At 39.2% G+C, this 23,490-nt stretch overlaps 1 protein-coding gene across 1 annotated transcript in view; it reads left to right on the forward strand.

Annotated features, from left to right (window-relative positions):
* Positions 1–23,251, forward strand: part of ENTHD1 (ENTH domain containing 1) — a 132,988-nt gene extending 109,737 nt beyond the window's left edge. Inside the window, exons 6-7 of the mRNA XM_044679787.1 lie at positions 7,089–7,580; positions 22,635–23,251. Of these exons, the coding sequence (XP_044535722.1) occupies positions 7,089–7,580; positions 22,635–23,251 (1,109 nt within the window). The remainder of the gene's footprint in view (positions 1–7,088; positions 7,581–22,634) is intronic.
* Positions 23,252–23,490: the final 239 nt, after the last annotated feature.

A 23,490-nucleotide genomic window follows, 5' to 3' on the forward strand; every position in this document is an offset into this window, starting at 1 on the left:
AATGTCTTTAAAAATGCATGAAATAAAATAAATAGAAATAAAAAGGAACATACTTTATTATTATAGTCATTACAATATATTTTTAAAACAAGTTCGTGGACCCCAGGTGAAGAGCCCTTCATCTGGCCCTAACTCCCCTTCTTCAGCCTCCCCCAAAGTACTCTTCCAACCTCTGCTTGAAGCCCTCCAATAATGGGGAATCCCCAAGTTCCTGAGGCATTGCATTCCACTGGGGAGGCTTTTCATTGTTGGAGGGCTTCTCTCTCAGAGATCAAGAAACACTTTATTCATTGTCTCATCATGTTGTCTGGGTACTGAGGAGTCAGAGGCAAAAAGGGAATGATGCTAGTACCCATCAAGGAACTTACATTCAGTTGAGAGAGACAACCTATATCCAACTGCAGTTCAACCCATTTTTCCTGGTTCAGCTTTCTGGGGCTAAATGGAATAAGTCCAATCGCTGTTTCATCTGATGACCATTCAAGTTCTTGAAGCCAGCTCTCTTAACTCCCTGAAATTCTCTCTTCCCCAGAATAAACACTCCTTGTTCTTTTATCTGATCCTTCTCCTTTATGCACTGAAGCTATTCTCCTTCATTCCTAAACTTAAAGGGAGCATAGGACTCTAGAAGTGGCCTGACAAGGACAGAGTAGATCATAAGCAACTTGAGGGCAGAGACTGTCTTTTTGCCTCTTTTCATATCTCTCAGGGCTTAGCACAAAACCTGGCATATAGTAGGAGCTTAATAAATGTTGATTGATTGAGAAGAGCAGAACTATGACCCCTCATTTCTTCACAATTTTTTCCTTTTAAAAAAATTGTGTGTTTTTTTTTTTTTTATTCAGCCCCATCCACTCACCATAGATGGTATCATCCACTAAACAGATATGTCCTTACTATCTTTTGTATTTCCATTTTTCAGTTCATTCTCTGGAGGTGAATATTCACAAATTATTTTTCAAATAATTTCAAAAAATCACTCATGTAGTTCATGTAGTTCTCATCATTTCTTATGGTACAGTAGTATTTCATCACAATCATATACCACAATTTGTTTAACCATTCACCATTTAATGAACATCTCAATTTATAGTTCTTTGCCACCACAATGAATATATATTTAATAATAATATGATGATGATGATAATGATAAATTCAATAATAAATAAATAAAAATACTATAAATATTTTGGAACATATAGGTTCTTTTCTTTTTCCCCTGATCTCCATAGGAAATAGACTCAGCAGTGGTATTGTTTTATAGTTCTCTGGGTATAATTCCTAATTGTTCTCTAAAGTGGTTGAATCAGTTCACAGTTCCATCAACAGTGTATTAGTGTCCATGCTTTTCCCTCCAATATTTGTCATTTTAGTCAATCTGAAGGGTGTGAAGTGATACCTCTGAACTGTTTTTGTTTGCATTTCTCTAATCAGTCGTGATTTAGAGCATTTATTCATGTTCATATGTATGGCTTTGATCTCTTCATCTAAAACTATTCATATCTTTTGCTCATTTATCAACCAAAGGATAGCTCTTATTCCCATAATTTGATAAAATTTTCTACATATTTTAGATATGACTATTTGAGAGACTGAAAATTTTATTCCCAGTTTCCCGCTTTCCTTCCAATCTTGGCAAGGTTTGTTTTATTTGTACAAAACTTTTTCAATTTAATGTACATAAAATTATCCATTTTATGTCTCACAATGTTCTACTTCTTTTGTTTACTCATACATTTCTCTCTTATTCATAAATCTGATAGGTAGTATGCTCCCTGTTCTTTTAATTTACTCATATCTCTTTTTATGTCTAGATCATGTATCCATTTTGATCTTATCTTAGTGAATGGTATAAGAGTTTGGTCTATATCTAGTTTCTGCCAAACTGCTTTCCAGTTATCCCAGCAATTTTTTAACAAAATAGTGATTTCTTCTAACAATAGCCTGGATCTGTTTGAGGTTTTTATTGTTCTCAGATACAAGGTTACCATAATCGTTTACTACCATTTGTTATATGTCTGTTCTGTCTCACTGATCTACCTTTATATTTCTTGACCAGTGCCAGATAGTTTTATAACTACTGCTTCATAATACAGTTTAAAGTCCGATGCTGATAGACCTCTTTTCTTTACATTTTTTCCATTCATTCTTCTGATATTCTTGATCTCTTGTTCTTCCAAATGAATTTTCTTATTTTTTGAATGTAATTTTATTTAAAAAATATTTTCCATGTCTTATTATTTTTTCTAGCTCAGTAAGATAATTTTTTGGCAATTTGATTGGGATGGCACTGAATAAGTAGCTTTTTCTTAAGGAAACTTAAGGTTGAGATATAATTTGGGAGTCCATGCCATGATATTGACTCAAGCTGAGCAGTTCACTAAAACTATAAAGCAGCAGTCATCAAAACAATATGGTACTGGCTAAGAGACAGAAAGGAGGATCAGTGGAATAGACTTGGTATTAAGTAACATCAGCAAGACAGTATATGATAAATCCAAAGAGCCCGACTTTTGGGACAAAAATCCACAAAAACTGCTGGGAAAATTGGAAAACAATATGGGAGAGATTAGGTTCAGATCAACATCTCACACCCTACACCAAGATAAGTTCAGAATGGGTGAATGACTTGAATATAAAGAAGGAAACTATAAGTAAATTAAGTGAACACAGAATAGTATACTTGTCAGATCTCTGGGAAAGGAAAGATTTTAAAACCAAGCAAGAGTTAGAGAAAATTACAAAATTTAAAATAAATAATTTTGATTGTATTAAATTAAAAAGGTCTTGTACAAACAAAAACAATGCAACCAAAATCAGAAGGGAAACAACAAACTGGGGGAAAATCTTTATAACAAAAAAACTCTGACAAGGGTCTAATTACTCAAATATACAAGGAGCTAAATAAATTGTACAAAAAAATCAAGCCATTCCCCAATTGATAAATGGGCAAGGGACATGAATAGGCAATTTTCAGATAAAGAAATCAAAAGTATCAATAAGCACATGAGAAACTGTTCTAAATCTCTAATAATTAGAGAAATGCAAATCAAAACAACTCTGAGGTATCACCTTACACCTAGCAGACTGGCTAAAATGATAGTAGGGGAAAGTAATGAATGTTGGAGGGGATATGGCAAAATTGGGACATTAATGCATTGCTGGTGGAGTTGTGAACTGACCCAACCATTCTGGATGGCAGTTTGGAACTATGCCCAAAGAGCTCTAAAATACTGCCTGCCCTTTGATCCAGCCATACCATTTTTGGGTTTGTAACCCAAAGAGATCATAGATAAAAAGACATGTACAAAAATATTTATAGCCATGCTTTTCGTGGTGGTAAAAACTGGAAAATGAGGGGATGCCCTTCAATTGGGGAATGGCTGAACAAATTGTGGTTATCTGCTGGTGATGGAATACTATTGTGCTTAAAGGAATAATAAACTGGAGGGATTCCATGTGAACTGGAAAGACCTCCAGGAATTGATGCAGAGCAAAAGGAGCAGAGCCAGAAGAACATTGTACACAGAGGCTGATATCACACTGTGGTACAGTCGAATGTAATGGACTTCTCTACTGGCAATGACCCAGGACAATTTTGAGGGACTTATGGAAAAGAATGCTACCCACATTCAGAGGAAGGACTGCAGGAGTGGAAACACAGAAGAAAAACAACCACTTGAACACATGGGTTGATGCGGGCATGATTAGGGATGTAGACTCTTAATGACCACACCAATGCAACTATCAATAATATGGAAATAAGTCTTGATTGATGACACATGTTAAAACCAGTGGAAAGGCGAGTTGGCTATGGGAGGGTGGGGTTGGGGAGGTGAATGGGAAAGTAAGAACATGAATCATGTAACCATGGAAAATTTTTCTAAAAAAATAAAAATAAAAATAAAGCTCATGAATCTTTTTCATAGTAGCTGTTTTCTACTTATATATCCCTCAGTTCTTGTTTGTGAAGCTAATTTTTGGAACCTAGGTAGGGACTCTTTATTGATCTTCATTTGGTTTCATTTGATAAGTTTTAAGCCAATGTTCTAGCCTGGGGAGATATTTTTTCATCTTGAATTTGCCATTTCATACATTGATGTTAATTCTCATTCCATGGTGTGAGCTGGCTTGGCCTTGCTTAGATGAACATTCCACCTGTACCTTCCTCAGTTACTGAGAATGGAGCTGGCCAATGGAGCGTGATCCAACAAACATACCCAGTATGCTGTGCCTGCTACTAGCCCATGTAGAAAAGCCTGGGAGCTTGCTGCCAGAAAGTCATGATGGTATCTAAGTGAAGGGCACTAGTAACAGACATTCTGCAACTCATTCTAGTATGCTTACTACAGAGTAAGAGCCAGACTGTTGAGAGAGCAGAACAGCAGAGAACTTAAAAGAGCACAATAAATCACCTTGCCACTTCTTCTTTCCCAGTTTGCTGTTATAGTAAGGAGAAAAGAGTTTTCCAGGATCCCCCAAAATGGCTCAGCATCAGACATACCTTATTTCAGAACTCTGGATGTAGTTCATTTAAGTGGGCCAGGTGAATTGTACTCAGTAAGGACACTGAATTCTGCGTAACTCGTTTTATTCTTACTGATAACCATTTTGTTGTAGCCTCCTCAGTCCAAAGATTATTCTCCTCGGAAGAGAAAACAAATAAATAAGAGTAGGTGATATTGTCCCTCATTTCTGTCTTCTCATGTATCATTTATAGTAGTGCTACTCATTCTTTGAGCTTTCTCTTGCTCTGTATTACTACTAAAACAAAATTTAAAAACTTTTTTGTTGTCCTTTGCATAACAAATTTCTCTGATAAAGGTGTAATTTCTCAAATTATATAGATAATAAAATCAAATTTATAAGTATACAAGCCATTCCCCAATTTACAAATGGTCAAACGATATGAAAAAATGGCTTACAGATGAAGAAATCAAAACTATCAATAAACATGTGAAAAAAATATCCTAAATCACTCTTGCTAAGAGAAATGCAAATTAAAACAACTCTGAGATACCACTTCACACCTATCAGATTGGCCAATATGATAGTAAAGGAAAATGATGTTGGAGGGGATGTAGCAAAATTGGGAAACCAATGCATTGTTGGTGGAATTATAAACTGATTCAAATATTCTGGAGGGCAATTTGGAATTATGCCCAAAGGACTAGAAAACAGTGCATACTCTTTGATCCAGGAATATCATTACTGGGCCTGTATTCCAAAGAGATTTTTTTAAGTGGGAAAAGGACCTACTTGTACAAAAATATTTATAGCAACTCTTTGTAGTGGCAAAGAATTGGAAATTAAGGAAATGTTGATCAGTCATAGAATGGCTAAATAAATTGTGGTACATGATGGTGATGGAATACTGTTGTGCTGTAAGAAACGATAAACAAGATGATTTTAGAAAGAGATGAAATGACCTACATGAACTAATACAGAATGAAATAAGCAGAACCAGGAGAACGTTGTATTCAGTAACAGCAATTTTGTGGAATGATGTGGAACTGTGAAAGACTTAGCAATACAATGATCCAGGACAATTCTGGAAGATTAATGACAAAGAATGCTCTCCTCCTTCAGAGAAAGAACTGTTGGAGTTGGAATACAGGTCAAAACATACTATTTTTCACTTTAGTTTATTTGGGTTTTTATTTTGAGATTTTGGATTTATATGTTTATTCTCTTACAAAAAGAACAATATGGATCAAATTTGTTTACCATCTACAGGAAAGTGGGGGAGGGAAGGAAGGAAGGGAGAAAGACAATTTGGATCATATAACTTCAGAAAACTTATGTGGAAAATTGATATTACATGTAACTGGTAAAATAAAATATCTTTATAAAAAAGAATTTAAAAAAGAATAAGGTTCAGGGGCAGCTAGGGGTCTCAGTAGACAGAAAGAAGGCTTGGACATGAGAGGTCTGAGTTTAGATCTGACCTCTGACATTTCCTAGCTGTTCTGATCCAGGGCAAGTCACTTAACCCCAATTGCCTAGCACCTTACCACTCTTCTGCCTTGGAACTTAGTATAGATCCTAAGATGGAAGGTAAGGTTTGGGTTGGTTGGTTTGTTTTTTTCCAAAAGAATAAGGCTCAGAATAGCTATTCCTCTTGTGTCTTCCTTGACTTTTTGAGAGACAAAATCACCATTATGGTAAGTCACAAGTCTATTAGTTTCTATTTCTTTGGCAGAGAGAGAGAACACCAGCATATATTTAGATAATTGAAATCTCTCATTACTACAATATCATCCATGCTGGATTTGTGGTATGTTTTCTAAAGTCTTCATCTCCTGCTTCCTTCTGTACAAGTGGTTTGTACTATATCTTTGCAACTACTTTGCTTCTCCATTGATTCTCATCCAAATGCCCTGTAACTATGTCTCTACCCTAAGAATCCTGAATTTGTTCCTATGCATATACACTCTGAATGCACAACGCTATTCCATTCTCTTTTATCTATTCTGTTCCCTTTGAATGTGATATATTCTCCTTATAAATCTCATTATGCCAGGTTGTTCTGATCTCTATGAAGTCAGATTTGCCTCTTTTCATTGAGATCTCTAGTTCATTCTATTCACTTACTCATGAGTTGTACTTTTGTATACAGATCTTTGAGGTTGTAGATTTTATTACTGCCTGTTTTCTTGAATATTGTCTCCTATGAATGAGGATAGGTCCTCTGGGCTATTCTTCCTGTTATATTACACCTGCTATTCTGATCCAGCTATTCAGAATCCAAATATGTCTTTCTCTTCAGAATTTCCTGCCTTCAGTTGGTTCAGACTCTGGCTCTGCCACTATGGGAGAGGAACCATTTCATTTTTATGGGTTTCAGTATTCTCATTTGTAAAGTGATATGGGGTTGTATGTATTCAAGAATAACTTGAATCAAAAATGACAGGAGACAGAAGTGAAAAGTAGTAATAATCATTTATATAATGAGCAGGGAAATTGGAGATATTCCCAGCTAGGCTAGAATACTACATTTTGGGCAATAGAATTATCCTTGTTATGGTAGGAAATAGAGCATAGCAGCTTTCATTCTCAAACCATCATTCTTGTTGGTTATTTTGCAGATGCAGTACCTGTTCCTTTGGGGAAAAGTCCATCTCTGCATACGAACTTGAGCTTGGGCAAGAGGCTAGACAGTTTGGGCATTGACCGACTCCCATTATCAAATTTTGCAATGGAAAACACCATGCAGCAATCTCTAGAACGTCATTCGCCTCAGAAAAATTGTGATACCTTGGAAACTTTGCAGGGTCTTTGGCCATCGGGGAGAGAAGAAGTTGTCAATGCCAACTTAAGGGTCTCAAAGTCAGATCCTTTCTTCCATAGATCTCAGGCTTTTTTCCGTAAATCCCAGGCTTCTGTAGAAACCCTCTATATGTCTCCCTCCTTCAAAACCATTGAGACTCTGAAGGAGAGCATAAATGACAAGGAGTATCCAAAAACAACACAGAGTTCTTCCAAACAATTTTCGGAGACTAACATGACACCGCTGCCAAATCTCAGCTCCAACAGCATTAAGATGGAGGGTGTAGACCTCAACCCTTTTGCAAGACATGGTGAGTCTAATAAACGCAAGTATATACCCATCTCTGTCTCTGTCTCTCTCTGTCTCTCACTTTCTCTCCCCTCTTTCTCTGGAGCCTTTTCTCTTAAGTATATGCTTGCCATGGAATATTTTTCAGCTAAGAAATTGGCCCTTCGCATTCAGGTACTATGACCCATTTAAAGAATTACTGTGTACAGATTGCATGAGAACAGATCTCTTCCTTTCTCCCTCTCCTTTCTAAAAAACCTACAAGAAGGTCATAGCATGAAAAAAAAAAGAGGTCATAGTATGGTTTAGAAATGAGAAAAGGCCAGGGTTAGATCTACATTCCAGGCCTGTGGCCTTCAGCTGTATACCTTTTAATGTATAATTAGGTTTTATTCCCATTATTTAATTAGAGCCAGTACAGTTTGTTTGCTCATGCAGTTGTCCAAATAGTAGTTTCGTTGATTTCGAAGTATGAATCAAGTATAATAAAGCTTACCAACTGATATGAATATAAAGCTTTTAAGTGCCTTACACATGGACCAAACGTCAATAAAAATAATGAAAGTTGCTACATCAAGGATGAAGGAATTCACAGACTAGGTATGACAAGGCCAGTGAAGAAGAAAGCCTTATCCCCCATTCCTCTTTTGGAGAAGATTGGCATTGAACCAGAATAATGGTGAAATGGGGCTTTAGTTTTGTGGATGATTTAGCTTTTCTCATGCTGTGGAAGCGCAAGGGCCTCCTGCAGAGCTCTCAGGCTGGACTGGCCCACAGAGTTCTGGCCCTGGTGCTGTGTTTGTTTCACAGAGACCATGAAAAAGCAGAGGAAGATAATTCTGGGGTGGCTGTCAGCTTGGCACATGTATGACTCTAATTTTTTAAAACTAATTGGAATTTTTCCATTCTTGGATTTGTATTGTTTATCCAAAGAGGATTTTTAAATGCCTATGATTGAATGGGACAACTATTGTACTATAGTCTTGGGGATGGGAAGACAAAAAACTAAACAGTCACCCTCTTTTAGTAATTCATTCCCAACAAGTACACAGAAAATGAAATATAAAACATATACAGGGGGCAGCCAGGTGACTCAGTGGATTTAGAGACAGGAGGTCCTGGGTTCAAATCTGCCCTCAGACACTTCCTAGCTGTGTGACCCTGAACAAGTCACTTAACCTCCATTACCTAGCCCTTACTACTCTTCTGCCTTGGAACCAATACACAGTATTGATTCTAAGATGGTAGGTGAAGGGTTTTTTTTAATAGAAAATAAAAGAAGAAGCTGCTGAGAAGGAGGCATTGCCAGTGGGAGATGTCAGTCCCCTGCTGGGCGGAGGTGGAGGGGTGTTCTGGAGAGTCATGAGCTGGTCTGAAGTTGAAGAGAAATGAAGGATAAAAAAACTACTTGCTATAAATATTTTGCTTTTTATATTTCTTTTCATTTTACTGTTGCTAGAGATATTTTAAGGAATTAACACTGTGGTACTTATTGGTGAAAAGATGGTCTGGAAAGGATGAATTCTGTTACATAGATATATGAACTGGTAGCATAGTTTTGTCTTTTCTTTGATTATTTCTAAGCTCTAAAAAACCCTAAAATATCCAATATTCTTGTGTTTGTTAGGGTTAAATTGGATATAGAACCCTGTACTGGCATGAAATCTGGACATTAGACACTTCATGTGAGTTTTTCAGGTTCAAAATATACACATGTAATATTCATCCATCCATCCATCCATTCAAACACAGAGTGATTGTTGACATGAGAACTCAGCCTTCCAGAATATCGTAGTTGATGATCTTGGGGTTTTGTTTTCTGTTTTTGTTCAAACAGCTCATCTCACTGAATTTTTCCCCATTTGTTTTCTGTTGGAATCATCTTCATCATCATCATCATCATCATCATCATAATCTCATTCATTCAGTACTTTAAGGTTTGCAAAGACTCTAGTATATTATATCATTTGATCCTCATGCTCCTAGGGAGTAATACACTTATGCCCATTTTGCCAATGAGGAAACTGAGGCCCAGAGAGTTTAAGAGAATTACCCAAAGTCAGCCAACTCTTATATATGGGGAGCAACTGTTGAGCTGAGGTCTATCATCCTGCTACTCTTTTCAGTAGAACCTACTGCTGCCTCTCAGGCTATGAGTCGAACGGTACATTTATGACCTGTTTTCCTTGCTTTCTAGCTCAGCCAGAACTTGCTGCCTTTAGTCCATCTACTCTCCTTGGATTTTGGGGACTCTTACTCTCTTGGCCCTTTGTCATAAGCCTATATGCTAATCTGTAGATTTTTCTGCCCTCATCTTCACAGGGCCCTCATTATCCATCAGTGCTATCTCAAATAGTCAATCAACAAACACAACTTACCTGACTTTTAGGAGTTAGGCAATGGGGTTAAGAAATAAAAAAGTACATTCAAGGGGCTGACATTCTCACTAGGGAGGCTTGTTTGTATATTGAGTCCTCGAGCAGGTTTTTGCAGGCATCCGCAGCTTGGGGAATCAGGGATAGAAGGGAGAAGGAGCTCTGCTAGGGGACCAAAGGCATCTTGAAGGCAGAATCACAGACAATCTGTAAAAACACTCAAGTAGAACCCAAGTAGATGCAGTTTCCTTTTTATTAATTTTTATTCTGAACTTAACACCAAAGAGAACAGAAAAAGAGGCTTGTATCCCTGAAACTCTGAGTCCACAATGGCCAGCTTGCTTTCCTTTTCAGGTCTAATGAGGGTGACAGTCTCCACGGGGCTAGGATGGGGCAAAAAGGGGGCTAAAAGAAAATTTGAAAAAAGGCAGCTAAAGGAAGAAGTCTGCATGGATGGACTTGTCCAGCTCAGGAGATAGAGAGGAAGGGGAAAGTTTAGGATCCAAAAAAATGATGCAGTGCCAAAAGTCCACAGAGCAAGGGATCAGCCCCTTAAGGGCTGAGCAGTTAGGTGGTTCAGTGGATCAAGTGCTGAATGTGGAGTCAGGAAGACCCAAGTTCAAATCTGGCCTCAGACACTTACTAGTTAGGTGATCCTGAGCAAGTCATTTAACTCTGCTTCAGTTTCCATTGGTAAAATGAGATGGAAAAGGAAGTGGTAATCTCCTTCAATATCTTTGCTGAGAAAATCCCAAATAAGGTCATAAAGAGTTGGGACAGGACTGAAATAACTGAACCAGTAGGGTTTGTAGGAGTGCTGCAGTCATTAGAATGTACACACCCTGAGGGCAGGGCCTGGCTTTTTTTTTTTTTTTTAATTTATGTTCTTGGTATCTTAACATAGTGCCTATCACATAGTGAACATTTAGTAAATACTTGCTGATTAATTGTAGTCCTTGTTCAGCCATCCTGGCCTTGCCAAGAGGTTTGGAATCAATACCAATTGGGGGGACACTTGGTAAGTCAGGGTGCATTCAGACTGACAGAGTAAGGATCTCTTACTTAAAGAGGCCATCACCTCCCACAGTATAAGCACACGGGACTCACTGGGATCTGTGTTTCTGGTTTGCAGCAACTGGTTTCTTCTTTGCACTCATATCACTGATTCTCATCGTTGGGTACAGGCTGATTAAATTCAAGAAAGCTATGATAGCTTTCCCCTCATCTGGATCCCTTGCAGCTTTCTGGGGAGTGCCAGAGCTCCCAGTGTTATATAGTCACTATTTCACAGCATTTCAGAGAATCCTGTTAGGAAAGGCCCCTTCCCTGGGAAATGCATGGTGAGCATGCCTCTTGCTTCCTCCTTTGCCTCAGAGGCAGATGCCTCCTTCTTCCTTTGATCATGACATTAACCATGAAAGCTTGCTTTAAAAATTAACATGACTGGAGGCTGCTAAGTGGCTCAGTGGATTGAGAGCCAGGCCTAGAGACAGGAGGTCCTGGGTTCAACTCCAGCCTCAGGCACTTCCTGGCTGTGACTCACCCTGAGCAAGTCACTTAACTCCCATGTCCTAGACCATACCACTCTTTTACCTTGGAACCAATACATAATATTGATTCTGAGATGGAAGGTAAGGGTGAAAAGAAAAGGAAAGGAAAAGAAGTTAAGGGGGAATTGGCTAGGGAGGCAGTGAGACAAAAAGCATTGTTTCTGGAGTCAGTGTGTTGGTGTCAAATCTTAACTCCAGTGCTTACTTGAGTACCCTTGGGTTAGTAATTTAGCCTACCTGAGCCTTAATTTCCTCATCTAAAGAGTCAGAGGGTTGGTCTCTGAGATCTTTTTAGCTCTGGATCAAGGATTTAGACTTCAAGCTGGGGATTTTAGCCTGGTGTATGTGGCAAGATTTCAGAGGGTCTCATAAACTTGAATGGGAAAAAAAAAAAAGGTATTTCGATTGTAATCCTATTTTCTGCACTTAAAAATATTCCTTTGAGAAAAGATCTGTAAGCTTCACCAGACTGCACAAACGGTCCATAACACTAAAAGATTTGTCAACTTCAGTGCTTCAATATTTGGTCAGCCAGTGGAACTAGCTACTGAATATCCCTGCCTGCTTCAGTCTCTTCAAAGCACTTCCCTTAATAAAGAACTGGAGGAATTCCATGTGAACTGGAATGACCTCCAGGAATTGATGCAGAGTGAAAGGAGCAGATCCAGGAGAACATTATACACAGAGATGGATACACTGTGGTACAATCAAACATAAGGGACTTCTCTACTAGCAGCAATGCAAGGATCCAGAGCAAGGCTGAGGGACTTATGAGAAAGAAAACTAGCCACACTCAGAGGAATAACTGTGGGAGGAGAAACACAGAAGAAAAACAACTGCTTGAACACATGGGCTGTTGGGGATATTATTGGGGATGTAGACACTAAATGATAACTCTAGTTATCTAGTTATTGATAGTTGTATCGATAATATGGAATTAGGTCTTGATCCAATGGAATTGTGCATTGGCTAAGGTGGGTTAGGGGGGTTTGGGGGAGAGGGAAAGAACATGAAATATGTAACTAGGGGAAAATACTCAAAACAAAATTTAAAATAAATAGATTTTAAAAAAAGCATTTCTCTTACAGGACACCATGATTCTCTGTGAAGCAGTCTTCTAGCATTCTTTCATGGAGCCACCATCTTAGCAAGCATCTGCACATGCACCAGCTTCATCCCACCCCCAGTTACATAAATATAAAGAGCTTGGACAAATTGATGAATCCATGATTTTATCAGCATGGGCACCACACCCTCTGCTAGTGCAGATTGCATCCCCTTGGGACTCTCTCATCCTATGCCATTTTTGCTCAAGTTTTCCCATTAACCCTCCATAGAGGATCTGCCCAATGGTTCTCTTCTCGTTTTGGGGGATATCCACCCGCTGCCTGGGCTGAGCATCTGTTGTCTCTCATTTTCACAATGTGACCAGCTCAGCCTGTCTCCTTTTTCACTCATACATATCCTTGATAATGTCTTTTCGACCACTTCTTGAAAAGCACACAAGTTTTCAGTAAAAGCCTCTAGACTCCAGCTGGTGAGAAATCATAGCAAAATTTAAAATATCCCTGCCCTTTGCCCCCCCAATAAGAACAGAGAAAGAAAGAAATTGAAATTCATCACACTCCTAGATTGATTACCATGAGACATTCTAAAAATATTTGACCATTTTCTCTCCCCTCCCTTCTTCTGAATTCACATTTGACTTGGAATAGAAAAGACTTAGACTATTTGCCCTGTTTAGCATATTGGCCTTTGCTTACTTTGTCTTCTTCTACCTTCTGTTCTCAGTTTTCTCATCTCTCCAGCTCTCCTTTTTATGCCTCCATAGTTTGATTCCAGTTCATGTTTTCACCTACAGTTACAAAGGTTCTATGGATGGCACTTTGAACTCTGCAAATCCAATAAATAACACTCTTTTGCCCTCATTTGACAGGTCTCAAATTAAAAGGTGGGCATCTAGGGCAGCTCAATTTTTATTGGTCTTTTCCCTGGATGAGATTGTCTCAGCTTGGTTGCAGGAATTCTGTTTGACCCTTAAGTATTCAATGCTTTATCTAGAAGTAGTCCACTTTTCCTGCTCTGCAGTTTTGATTTCAACTTATTTATTGGTGTCTCATACTACTTTTTGGTTCTCTCATGTTAAAAAGGAAAAAGACAAAAGAGCTAGGGGAGTTTTAGAAGCTGCTTTGGGTGGTAGGTGACTTGCATAATATTCTGGGAAGATAAAATTACATTTAAAGTTGATTAAACTGTCCTGGGAATTTGTTCTCTAATCAGCTTTGAGGGGAAAAAAATCTATTAGTGTTATATGCCACTCTTGATGGATCCTGGCAAAAATTCTCCTTGACCCATCTCTTTGTTCCTATATCATCTGCCCCATTTTTTGCTAGGGATATTTTGGCTGGCAGGGATGGTCTTTCTTTAAAGCTATTCTTCCCCTCACCTTTTGCTAGTGAAAGAAACTGAACAGGACACAAAAAGGAGCTATTAATCATGCCATTTTCCCTTTTTTATACAAAAAGTCACCAGAATTGGAACAATGAACAATTCCCCTAAAGGAAATGTGAAGAAATGATAGAAAATAGTTGAGCCAACAATAGTCCAGCTCATTGAGCCCCTTCCCTGGTCAGCCTGGTTTAAAAGAACTGTGGGGAGCCCCAGAGGGAGCCATCCATTGTGCCTCCTACAGGTTGGGCTCACCCAAGAGATGTTGCCAGCAACTTTTTAGTCTGTTAAGCGTCTAGCTGATATGTGCAATCATGGGCTAGTATGAATTTTCAAATCCAGTAGTCCCCCAAACACATTTTTATAGGCACATTAGTAGGTTCATAGAATTGGATCTAGAAACGATCTCAGAGATCACTCATTCCACCTAGAATAGGAAACTAAGGCCCAGAGAGGGGAAGAAACTGGTACATAGGTAGTAAGGATTAAAAACCAGGATTCAAACTCTAATCCTTTAATGCTGAATCCAGGACTCTTCTCACTCTACCTCACTTTAAGAAGTAGTTTTGATACATCTTCTATAATCTATTAACTGATCTATCATCCCCAGGATTGGCCTAAACCAAATGAAATAAAGGATGGTTTACTCCTTATTTCTTTTCTATACACTGTCCTCAATGGGGCAAACCAAAATAGGTTTCCAAATGGGATATTTTCCATTCATAGATAACATCAGGAACTTTAGATCTTATGTGTATAACTTCTTAACACAACAGCTATTGTCTGTCAGCAGAAAGATGGGATCAAAAGATAGATTGAAGGATGAAAAGCTGTCCCTGCTTTGTACAGTGAAGAATTCTGAAGGTGTTCAGCTGATGAAGAGACCTCCTGCCTTCAGATAAATCATGAATTGAATTTAGAACTAGTGGGAGTTTTAAACATAAATTTGGAACCAATTCCCATTTTTGGAAAGTCATTTACAGATTTACAGTTACATTTTTACAGCAGAGTACTTTAAACAATTTGGGATATGAAATCTAAAATTGTAGCATGATCTGACCCTTATGACAGTGAGACTTGGATCTGTCAGAGATGACACATTGGGTGTTTGGAACAATTTTATCAGCATCCCCTACAAGTAGTTCTTAACCCCAAGTGGCCAAAGGTCCATCCCCATGATGAAATATGAAAATGCTGCCATCCTTGCAGCCTTGATCTTGCGATGCAGGCCCCATGACAGCATGCTGGACAGAGAAGCTGAAGAACAGGAAGATGGATGGCAACAGATACCCAGGTCATGGTTGCTACAGAGGAAGGCAAGGAGCAGAGGAAATGGATGGGCTTACTAAAAGACATTAAGCAACCAGCACCATTGTGCAGTGTTTGTAGACAGCAGCCAGTGGAGGGATTGTTTTTAAACCCTTACCTCTCTGTCTTGGAATCAATATTATGTGTGGGTTCCAAGTTAGAAGAGTTATAAGGGATAGGCAATGGGGGTGACTTGCCCAGGGTCACATAGCTAGGAATAATCTGAGACTAGATTTGAACCTAGGATAGCCTATCTCCAAGAGGGTGGTGGTTTTTTGTTTTGTTTTTGTTTTTTACATCCAGCCCACAATCCAAAGATGCAGAATGTGCACTGTGACACACTTTTGTAAGCAGCTGCTCCACCACAAGCCAGGAGGATGGTGGTTAAAAATCTGAGGCATCGAAAGACAAACCAGTGCCAGTCCTTGGGTCATACCATGCATATCCATGAATAAAACAGCCATATAACTACATAAAACATCAATAACTACAATAGTGATGGCATGTATTTAGAGACTTGGTTCTAAAAGTCTTCTAGGAGCCATAGGATAATATTGGTTTGACCAAAAAGAAACATGTGTCACAGAGTGATGATTTCCCTGGCTTAGGAAATTCCCTTCATCACTTCAGGTCAGCCCCTTTCTGTGACTTAGAGGTCTTTGAGCTTGCCCAGGCCACTGACAGCAGCGCCAGAGGTGAGGCTTGAAATCTTCTGGGCTTTAAGGGCAGTTCTCCATCCCCTTCCCAGCGCATGAATATTTCTGAAGTGCCTCTTACATGCTAGGCCATAGAGATAAAGTGACTTGCCCAGAATCACACAGTTCTAAAAAAGTGTGATTCTCTAAACCCAGGATTCTCACGGATAAAATTCTGGCCTAGGTCTTTATCATCTCATATTTGGATGACTGAAAGCTATTCTCTCCTGGCTTTCCTCTTTCTAGTGGATTCCATCTCTAGAAAATACCAGAACTCCCTCCCCCAAAACATATTAGCCCATCTCACTCTACTTCTAAAAATACATCACTGAAAATACTTCCAAAAATATGTTATCTGTGTTTAAGTCAAACATTAAGCTTTGAGGCTTCCCACCTGTATTTTATTAAATTGACTTGGAATCAATGACCTCATAGGACATTGTTACTGCTAGCTAGCCTCCCATCTCCTCTCTCATTCTTTCATCTTTCCCATTTCTGAATTTTCTCCCTCAATCCATGAAATTCAACACAAATCCAAAAACGAAAATATAAACCATCTACTACGCAGGAGGTATAATATGAAGCTCTAAGGACACAAAGATGACAAATAACCCAGCTCTTGCCCTCTTAGGCTTTACAGTCATAAGAAGAGGAAAAGATATGTCAAGAAATAACTGCAATACTAGGTAAAAAACTGATCATGGGCCAAGAGTGTCCTGAGGAGCTTAAGAAGGGAGAGGTCACTACTAGTTTAGCAGTATGGGAAGAGAGTATTGAGGAATTTCTCTTACTTTATCCTAACCTATGTTGCAGCTTTCTTAATATTATTAGTTTGTATTTCTCCTTACATCTCATTTCCTCCAGAAGACGTTAGCTGACTCAGAATTAGAGATATAGAAATTATATATTCTGAATCTGACCTTTAACTATCTCTCATAGATCACCAATAGGTATACACCTTTAAAAATAAAAATGAGATTAGCCATCCATCCATAACCCATCTGATGGTGAATTATTTTCCTTAGCATAGCATAAGCCAAAGACATAGTTTAAAAGAAAGAAATGAACATATAAACCTAACTGAAATTATAGGAAAGAATCAAGATTGGTACTTGCATGGTTCATGGAATCAGAGTTCCTATACGCCAATCTTGACCTGAACAGGAGTCCCCTCAACATTATCCTTGAAATGTGGTTTATCCCACTCCAGCTTGTACAGCTCAGTGATGAGGAGCTCACTGTCTTCCAAAATAAGCCCTTTAACTTTTTGTCAGGTCTATTGACTAGGGTTAGGGGTTTTTTTTTGTTTTAAACAATTAAGTTTCTTATATGTTGAATGGCTGGAATGCATCCCCTTGCTCAAGTATATAAAACAAAGAAAAAGAAGATAGCAAGCCTATATTGCATCAGTCTGTTAAGAGTCTAGAGAACTTTAGAATGAAAATACCACATTAAGTTTGATGTTAATTGTGGGGATTGGTGATTCTTGGCCATCACTGGAAGAATATTGATGTGGAAAAGGTAAGTTATTGAGTCAGGGAGCCACCTGGGATTGCTGAAGTTGGATCAGCTTCCCAGATGTGATACGCTCCCTTTTTTCTCCTATTCAGTTCTGGGTCCAGCTCTTTGTCCACTTGAGATACCTGCTGCCCAGAAAACTAATGATGGATTAGTGGGTGGCCCACCCAACTGCATAGCATATTTGGACAAAAGGTATTCTTCATCTATTTTAGTTTTCTTGTGTGGATTATTAAGCATTCCCTTTCAGGTGGCCATGCATCTCACTGAGGAAGCTCTGTAGTCTGGGGTTTGAAGCAATCAGGACAATGTCATTTACAAACAGGAGCCTCTGGAGGACCTTATCATCTCTAGGGAGCCCCTATTCTCCTTGAAATTTTTGGAGAACAGCCTCTAAGACAGTAGTAAACACTTTGGGGGAGCATATAGCTCCCAGTTTTGTGACTCTTTTCATAATAATCAGTAGTCCCTGAATGTTTTCTCTGTGGGAACTTGTAGACCATTAGCTTTTATTTGAAAGACATCTTGTTGAAGGTGTATCTTTGAGATCACATCTTGTATTATCAAGTCATAAGCCTTTTTCCCCCTAACAGCCATCAAACCATAAGCACTGAGGGATCATGAGTTCATATCTTCAGGTTAATTGTGTAACTATGAAGATGTGCTCTTTGGAGTGCCTGGAATTTTAACTAATAAATAATATGAGACCATTTCCCCCCCCCCAAAATAATATTTATTAATAGGAACATGTGACCTATTTACAAAAGATGGGTCTTTCATGTATGCCTTTTATCTGAAAGGTGCTCCTTAAGCTCTGATAATTTCTTTCATAGGGAGGTGTGTCCTTTTTCTTATTGACCTGACAGTTCATCCTTTGGACTTCCCCTGGCAGTCCTCATTGGTGGATATTTCAAAAGAGGAGGTAGATCTTTACTAAATTAGAGGAAAAACAGACATACCCTGCTTTCAAATGCCATGGGAAGGGTGGTCTTGTTTAAACATAAAGAAACAGGGCTCCACCCTGCCTCTAATCAAAAGAACAAAGGACCCAGCTCAGTTAGATGACTTCAACCCTGGGAGTAAATTACTTTATCTTGGAAACAGACTGGCTTTTAAAACTTAGATTTAAGGAAAGTTCCATATAGAAATATTATTCATAATTCAATATTAATTTTCCTCATCTATCATAGAAAATTTTTTGCAAAAAGTTTACCTGTTTCCTTTGCATATTTTCAAGGATGCTCTCAGATATCTATGCAGATCATTTTCATAGAGATTCTACAGATGTTAAAAAAGACAAGAATAGCTAGGTGGTTCAGTGGATTGAGAGCCAGGCCTAGGGACAGGAGGTCTTGGGTTCAAATATGACCTCAGACACTTGCTTAGCTATGTGACCCTGGGCAAGCCACTTAACTCTCATTGTTTAGCCCTTACAGCTCTCCTGTCTTAAAACCAATACACAGTATTGATTCTAAGATTCTAGTAAAGTAAGAAAAAATAAATAAAAAAAAGTTAGAAGGGAGGCATTTGGGTTGGGACTTATAGATGTTCTCTCAATCACCTTTTGGGGTAATAATACAGCTTGATTTTTTTCAAGTCATTTGTTTTCTGTCCCTTATGCTGTCATTATTTTGATGGTGGTCATTTTGCTTATCCTCATCATGAGCACCACAAGATAAAATGATTCAAGTGCCCAGGAAAGAGCCTTTGGTTAGGAGAAGACTAGCTTTGCTAGCTTCATAATTTGCTTCTCCAAAGAAAATCCAATAGGATAGCCATCCTTCCACTTAGCTACATCTTCTTTGTTTATAGTAAAAATGTCCATATGAATATGTTTCTCACCTTCTGTTGGCATGCCAACCCACTGGCCATTGGGCCAGGATCTCACATTTAGAAGACTGCCAGAAGTGAATATGCTATCAACCTGGAAACCTAGGTTTCTTAGTTCCCTCTGACCCATTTTCTACCAGTCCAACATCAGCTGTGCAGAGGCAGAATAGGGCCACTCAGGTTTGAGACCCTGGCTATATTTCTTTCTCTTTGTTTCATGGGTTGTCACGACCAAAGAATTCATTATCTTCCAATAACTAACCCATTGGCAATGAAGAGTCTTGTATAGATCCAGGCTAATCTTTGGACAACAGGCACCATGTATACTGGGACCAGGCTCAAAGCCTTTCCAGCTGGAAGCACCTAGCAGAGCTTGGGCTTCCTGAGCATGCTTTCTAGGGGCCCTTGGGACAACTCTGAGCCAAGATGAGGCCTTGGAGTAGGGCCTTTGGGGGCATTCCATAGGCTTAATTGCATGTTATTTTAGGGATGTTTCTGTTTTTTTTTCTTGTACTGTTCCTGGAGTCTCCCAGAAATAAGTGCACATATGGGATAAAACATGTTGGACTGCAGTCTTGGTGAGCTGTGAGCCACACTGCATTTGCTCCTCAGGAGGAAGATGTAAAATTCTCACTAATAGTTATTGGCTGATTTTTGACATGGTGGTCTTTGGGCAAAAATGTATTCTCTGTTTTAAATTCTTGAGTTTTCTTACATTCAATTCCGACTTAAAATAATGACAGCTCTCAGAGTGAATAAACTTCAAGAGCACCTTATGCATTTACTTCCTGTTGTTTTTTTATGATGCTAAAGCTTCTCAGCCTGCTCTGAGTGATACTGCACCCCCAATACACACACAGACCATTCCCATCCATGTACTTTTTGACCCAGCCAAACTGGACCATTCATGAGCCACCCACACACTAATAAGCTGTGGGACTTTGGGAACTAAATGGACAATGTGGCCAAGAAGGCTCTGGACCAGTCACTCACCTTTCTTAGCCTCCTTAGTTTATGTCTGTAAAATGAGGGGGAGGTCCCTTCTAGTCTTGGAATTGTACCTCTACCATCCCTTTTCAGCCTTATCCTATACTATTCACATCCTCTGGTGCAGGTCCTGTACTTTCCAGCCTCTGTTTTCCATTTTTCTCACACTTCACCACTGCCTAGAAGGCCCTTTTCCTCTATCACCTTCCTCTTACTGAAAACCTACGCATCCTATAAACCCATCTCCAATGCCATTTCTTCCCTATGACCTTCCCTTAGCCCATCTCTATATATATCAGGTTCCCCTAGACTTCCCCTGCCCCACCTCAGACCAAGTCATACACAGGTATGGACATGGTCCAATCATCAACTCTCCATTAGCACAGTGCTTTGTACTGTAGGGAAGGACCTGGGATTTTTTTGTTCAAAGGAACTCCCAGATGAAGAAACTCCCTCTAAACTGTAGGCTGTCCATTCTGGAGAACAATTTGAAATTATGTCCAAAGGGCTTTAAAAGAATGCATGCCTTTTGATCCAGCCATACCACAGCTGGGTTTGTATCCCAAAGAGATTTGTTTAAAAATGGGGATGGACCTGTTTGTATGAAAATATTTATAGCTGTGCTTTCTGTGGTAGCAAAAAAAATTGGAAAATGAGGGGATGTCCCTTGGCTGGGGAAAGGCTGAACAAATTGTGGTATATGATGGTGATGGACTACTATTGTGCTATAAGGAATGATGAACTGCTTGATTTTTATATGAACTGGGAAGACCACCATGAACTGATGCGGAGTGAAATAAGCAGAACCAAGAGAACATTATACACAGTAACAGCAATATTGTGGGATGATCAAATGTAATAAACATAGCAACTAATAGCAATGCAATGATCCAGGAAAATTCTGAGGAGCTTATGAGAAAGAATACTATCCACATCTAGTGAAAGAATGGTTGGAGAAGAAATGCAGAAGAAAAATATATGATTTATCACTTGTTTATATGGGTATGTGATTTGGGGTTTTGATTTTAAAAGACTTCTCAATTATAAAAATGAATAATATGGAAATAGGTTTTGAGTAATAATATATGTATATCCTAGTGGAATTGCTTGTCAGCTCTGGGATAGGGGAGGGAAGAGGAGAGAGAGAGAGAACATGAATCATGTAACCATGGGAAAATATTTTTTAAAAATTATATTAAAAAATAAATTGCAGGTTGTTTCCCTCTCTGCAACTTACTCTCTTAGAGGGGTGCCTGGGGACCCTGATAGGTTATGACTGCCAGGATGTGTAGTCTTCCTGACTTGAAGACTCATTCTCTAGCTCCTATGCCAGTCTTCCTCTGTACCTAATAGTTACAAAAGACATGGTTTATTAATAAATAACTATATGAGTCTGGTAAAGGAATATGTAAGAAAAAAAAGGAATGCTTTGTAGCATAGGCTGAATAAAACTAATTCTGTTAGAAGGGGGTGATCAGGATGGAGGCCAGGCCATGTGGGGGCTGTTTGAAATAACTGAGGCTCTTTAGCCTGAAGAAGAGAAACTTAGTGGGACATGAGAGTATTGAGGACATGTTCATGTATTTGAAGAACCGACTTATGGAAGAAGAATTAGGTTTGTTATGCCTGACCCTAGAAGGAAATGCTAAAGACAGTTGGGGCAGTAGTAGCTTACTGGAAGGAAAAGTTTCCTTCAAATTTGAGCTGTCCTAAAGAGGAATGGGTGAAAGGCCAGCTAGGTGGCTCAATAGATAGAATGCTAAGTGTGGAGATTGGAGGTCCTGGATTCAAATGTGACCTCAAATACTTCCTAGCTCTATGACCCTGGGCAAGTCACTTAACCTAAGTTGCCTAGCCCTTACCGCTCTTCTGCATATTGCTTCTAAGATAGAAAGTGTGAGTTGTTTTGAAGAAGGGAGAAGAGGAGGAGGAAGAAGGCAACAACGGACAGCAATGAGGAACTACAACCACCAACGATGATGTTTTGAGAGGCAGCAGAGTAGCTTGCTTCCTTGGCCCTGGGGGTTGTCTTCCAGGAGAGGATATCTGATCGTTTCTCTAGGTTTGCTGTGGATGGAATTCCAGTTCAGGTTGAGGCTGGAATAGATCGCATGCAAAGTCCATCATAGCACTGAGACTGCCATTCTATTTCTGTTTAATTTTCTAGGTGTTAGAGATATTTTGTCCAACTGTAGGTTTTCTCAGGTCCTACGTTAGGTTGACTTAAGTTTATTTCATTGTGTATATTTAAAACATTAAGTCCAATGTGATTTGCTTGTCATAATCTTTGTTTATACAAATGATTTGAACTATTAATCTCATTTGGATATTACAAAAGCTTTCTCTTATTTTACATCTATTTTAGATTCGGCCATCTCTGAAGGAACATCCTCATCTTTTTCCACCTTCTCGGTCTCATCCCCTGACTTAGTCACTCCAGAAAACTCACTTCATCTTTTAGCTCTGCCTTCCGGTGGACGTTCTCTCAGGCCTTCATCCCATGGGTCTTCCTCCTCCTCTGCTCTCTTTAAAGAGATGCAGGTCAAGGTTAACCGCCCCTTTGCTCCTTGCCTGGCATCTTCAGATGAAGATGAGAGTGACACAGTCAACTTGCTAAACATCCTCCCTAATAGTTCCAGGTCTGTAGATGATCGAACTCTTGCTGGTACCAGAGGTAACTGGGTCACCTTCCCGGCCCAGAATACGCAGTGCCTGACGTCAGTGTCTGATCCTACTTCCCTCGTGAGCAAACAGCAATCTGAGGCAACTGGTACCAACACATCCATCCTGGTTTTATTAGGGGAGATCAAAAACGCTATTGGGAGACTGCATGGAGATCTGAGCACTGTGGTCAGAGAGCTTCGAGTCATCAATGGTCACCTGGTGAGCTTGGAGGCTGGGAACAGTCAGCAAGAAACTCAGCAAGTCAGCAAGCCTCCCCTGCCCGGAGCTCCCCAGGATGGCCATCCCAGTCAGTTCTGACCTTCCAACGGACAATGGTGGTGTCTCCCCCGAGCGTTTCTAGTCCCACCAGCAGGATTAGTGGGGCATTTCTCTCTTTTTTTAAAAAAAAGATTATTAGCAAACATTTCTCCAATCAGTAAGTACATTTGGGAGTGGTAGGAGGGTGTGTGGCTTTTTTTTTTTAAGAGAGAGAGAAAAGATGTTATATTTGATTCACATTTTTAGGTCCTAGGTATGCTTGCACATTGTAAACCCAA

Source organism: Gracilinanus agilis, chromosome 5, assembly GCF_016433145.1.
Source record: "Gracilinanus agilis isolate LMUSP501 chromosome 5, AgileGrace, whole genome shotgun sequence".
Taxonomy (NCBI): domain Eukaryota; kingdom Metazoa; phylum Chordata; class Mammalia; order Didelphimorphia; family Didelphidae; genus Gracilinanus; species Gracilinanus agilis.